Source organism: Cryptomeria japonica, chromosome 10, assembly GCF_030272615.1.
Source record: "Cryptomeria japonica chromosome 10, Sugi_1.0, whole genome shotgun sequence".
Classification (NCBI taxonomy): Eukaryota; Viridiplantae; Streptophyta; class Pinopsida; order Cupressales; family Cupressaceae; genus Cryptomeria; species Cryptomeria japonica.
This window is the reverse complement of record NC_081414.1, coordinates 896,521,899-896,525,598: the sequence shown is the minus strand read 5'-3', so window position 1 is coordinate 896,525,598 and position 3,700 is coordinate 896,521,899. Positions and strand designations below refer to the sequence as shown.

The following is a 3,700-nucleotide window of genomic DNA, read 5'->3' as shown; positions in this document are numbered from 1 at the left end:
CTTGATCATTGTATATCTTCCACTTAATCAAAAGAATAGGATAGGTGAGACTTTTTATAGCAAAAAAACTTTCCCTTGAATAAAGTGCCCATGATCTTCAATGTGCTTTTTTTTTTGCTGGAAATAAGGGTCTTTGGTAAGAGTAAAATAGCTCTATTTATCATATAATAAAGTGGTATTTTTATTAGTACCTAGATGAGCTACTTTTGATTCCACATTGGTGCTTCGAAGCTACTTTTGTACTCAAATTTTTGAATAAAGGGTCATAGAAGGAGCTTGTTTAAGTATTACTCTATCCATGGGACAACACCTACATTGTAATGTCCCCTTCTCAGTAAGGTGTTTTCAATGGTCCATTGGCCTATTTGGAGAGGAGAATTAGAGTTTCCAATTTCTGTGGAGTTCTGCACGAGTTTTTTAGGGTTTGTTAGGAGGGAATTCTTTAGTTTTGATGATGGTTTCCTTCTGGGTTTTCCATGAACTCCAGGGTGGCATAACATGCATTAGATTCTTCGGTGAAGTCAGAAACTATTTTTAGTAAGTTAAGGTTTGGTTGTTTGGATCAAGGAAACAATAATCATTTGGGGAATTAATCAGCAAAACAAAAGTATAAGATTTTTTCAAAAAAATCGGGAAAAAATCAGATATACAAAAAAAGGTAAAAAATTGCAGAAAAACAATCAAAAACTACTTTTTTATATATTTTAGGGTATTTCCATAGCATAGAGATATTGTAGGCAAATAAAATAGACACTTGAACACATGAATTGCAGGGAATAGATTTTCGCTGTTTATATTCATATCACTGATTACGTTGCACAAAATATACTACACCATAAATAATATCTAGATGGTGATAGATGTCAAACTGTCAATTACAATATAGTTTGTGACTTTGAACAAAGTCAACCTGTAAACTAAGTACAAAATTCCAAAATCTCAAATGTAGGCAATGACATGCTAGAGGGCAGGAGGCCCTGATGATGAAGCTCCTAGGTAAGAGCCTGTCCTAATTTCTTCAACCCATTCAGGACGAAAGTTGGCTTGCCTCATGATATCAAAATCTTCAAACACAAGTGGACGATCAACAACAACATAATCATCATCATCATCATCATCATCAGCATCATTAGCAGCAAGCAACTCGCACTCGGGATATATCTCATCGAGGTCAATTGGCAAGCATTCTTCAATAGTTCCTGATTTTGCCCATGTAGAAATTAGTATTTCCCTTACAAATGAAAAACCAATGAATAGTGAATACAATTCAAAAAACTGCACCTATATATTAATATTCTCACCTTGAGCTTTCCTTATCTTCAAGCGGAGGTTGTGATGAACAAATACCAAGTCATTCAGTCGTTGTTGTGATAGGCGGTTGCGTTTCTTGGAATGTATGTGTTCAAACACACTCCAATTACGCTCACAAGTTGATGAGCTACATGGTTGGCTCAAAATACGCATCACCATCCACCTTAAATTTGGTATTTCATCTCCAAAAGAAGCCCACCATGCAGCTGAAAAACACATTATATGGAGATGATATTGTAAGACTAAGAATATCTTATAATCTTAACAAACTTAATGGTTGGCAAAATAAACAAATTGTCAAAAGTTTATAGAGTCTACCTGGTTGAATGGTCTTTCTGCTTTGTATAGCAGTCCTAGAAGAGAGAAAGCCCTTAGCATGCTTGTACATTTCCAACTCTATCGTAGCCACATCAAATTTTTCCAAGTCAGGAAACATTTTTTCCATGCACTTGAAGAAGCCTTGTTTGATCTCAGCATCAATTTCCAAGAACTCAGTCTTATAGAATAACAAAGGATTGAGTAAGTATCCTGCAGCATGGAGACGAGTGTGATTTGTCCATCCCATCTCCTATCAATTATGTCCCACAACGACATATACCTATCCCTATTATTTTCCAGCTTATTCCTTATCACCTCCATGGCCTCATACACATATCTCATGGGGGGTTTATCCCCATCCACTAGTCTCAAAACTTTTACTAAAGGCTTTGAAAATTCTACAATCTGTTCAATAGATTCCCAAAATGTGGTAGAATACATATACTCTGCCACTGCTATGCCATTTGCTTGAGTTGTGAAATCAGACTCCATCCACTCAGCTGAAACAAACATTCGCCTCAAATTACCTTTTTCTTCACATAATGTTTGTAATGCAAGGAAATATGTTGCAAATCTTGTCACTCCGGGTCGAACTAGCTCCTTGCCTCTTGTGAAAGAGCGCATTATAGCCAAAACCCTTGTGTGATTATAAACAAATTTGGTAACCTTGTGAGCTTTCTGAAATGCTGCCTTAACCCATTCAAATTTTCCAATGTCCGCTAGGGTTAAATCAAGGTAATGTGTTGCACATGGTGTAAAAAACATGGAAGGATATTTATCTGTCAAAAGTCTCCCTGCAGCAACACAAGCAGCAGCATTGTCTATGATAAATTGAACCACATTTTGTTGCCCTACATCCGTAACTACCACGTCATACATCTCAAACAATGCATTTGTGGATTTCATCATATTAGATGCATCCACAGATTTCAAAAAAACAGTGTCAATCTCACAAGAGACAAGGAAGTTAATGAGAGTTCGGTTCCTTCTATCTGTCCAACCATCTGACATGATGCGGCAACCAGTTCTAGCCCACTGCAATCGATGTTGTTTAACAACATCTTGAACATCCTCTACTGCATCTTTCAGCATACCAACCCTCAATGATTCACAAGATGGGGCTTGAAACCCAGGACCTACAGTTGCAATAGCATCCACCATGGGTTGCCAATATGGATTTCTGGAAGCATGGAATGTCGTGTGAGAAGAGTACCAATAATTAGCAATTGCCTTCTTTGCTTGTTCAGTGACAGTTTTCCTCCATCCTGTACTCTCCAAAGTGGTTTGTGATCCCGGTGTGGTATGAGGTTGGAAGAAAGCATTAGTGTTTCCTCCACCTGTGTTTGGTCCACGTGCTATAGAATTATGTGTCGACCCAGATTCCCTAAAACTCCCATCTTCACCATCCTCACCCAAATCGTGCATCCTAGGATTTGTAGAAGTAGAACCTAGTTCAACCCCAATTCTTGCCTTTTTGGCCTTATTCAGCAATCCCTTCAAAAGATTGCTTTGCCTGATATGAGACATCTGCACGGCATTTTTTGCATATCTCGGTGTTATTTCCTCGTTCTTTTGACAAATGCCATTTGAAACAATAAATTCTACCACTGATCTCATCTTAACACCAATTGCACTTGACCTTTGTGCTACCAGGAATTGTTGTGCAATGTGTCCATGCAAAGTCTTTTTGGTGTGGCATTGTGATCAAGAATCAGTTCTGCAAAAGCATTACACTCAGTTTTTAAATTTTGAGGGATCTAGGGTTGGGTTTGTGTATATTAACGTTGGACATTCATCATGAAAACTGGACATTTATATTAAAATTTTCATTTTTTTGCATATTAAATGTTAATAACTTTAGAGAAAATGACATTATGAATCTATGATAGACTGTATATATTAAATGAAAATGATTTTTTCATATATTAAAAGCTAAGAATATTTAACAAAAAATGAATTTAATATTACTGTAAATGAAAATGTAAATTCTGATTACAATTAATTACTATTAAATACAAATTTAACTAATAATTAACAGTAAAACAATCAGATTACATATTTAACAATAAAT

General features: G+C 36.2%; 1 protein-coding gene across 1 annotated transcript; it reads right to left on the bottom strand.

The window, feature by feature from the left end:
* Positions 1 to 960: 960 nt before the first annotated feature.
* On the bottom strand, positions 961 to 3,246 carry LOC131046718 (uncharacterized). The gene is made up of 3 exons (XM_057980504.2): positions 2,583 to 3,246; positions 1,910 to 2,480; positions 961 to 1,231 (listed from the first exon to the last, which is right to left on the bottom strand). Exons 1-3 carry the CDS (start codon positions 3,244 to 3,246, stop codon positions 961 to 963), a joined length of 1,506 nt encoding a protein of 501 aa, XP_057836487.2.
* Positions 3,247 to 3,700: the final 454 nt, after the last annotated feature.

Bases quoted from the DNA above. Each gene is read 5' to 3' on its own strand.
- LOC131046718 (XM_057980504.2), bottom strand. From the start codon at position 3,246: ATGAGATCAGTGGTAGAATTTATTGTTTCAAATGGCATTTGTCAAAAG. The intron at 2,481-2,582 runs GTGAGATTGACA...TTACGGATGTAG, and splicing joins CATTAACTTCCTTGTCTCTT to GGCAACAAAATGTGGTTCAA. The intron at 1,232-1,909 runs GTATATGTCGTT...TTCATTTGTAAG, and splicing joins CTGGAAAATAATAGGGATAG to GGAAATACTAATTTCTACAT.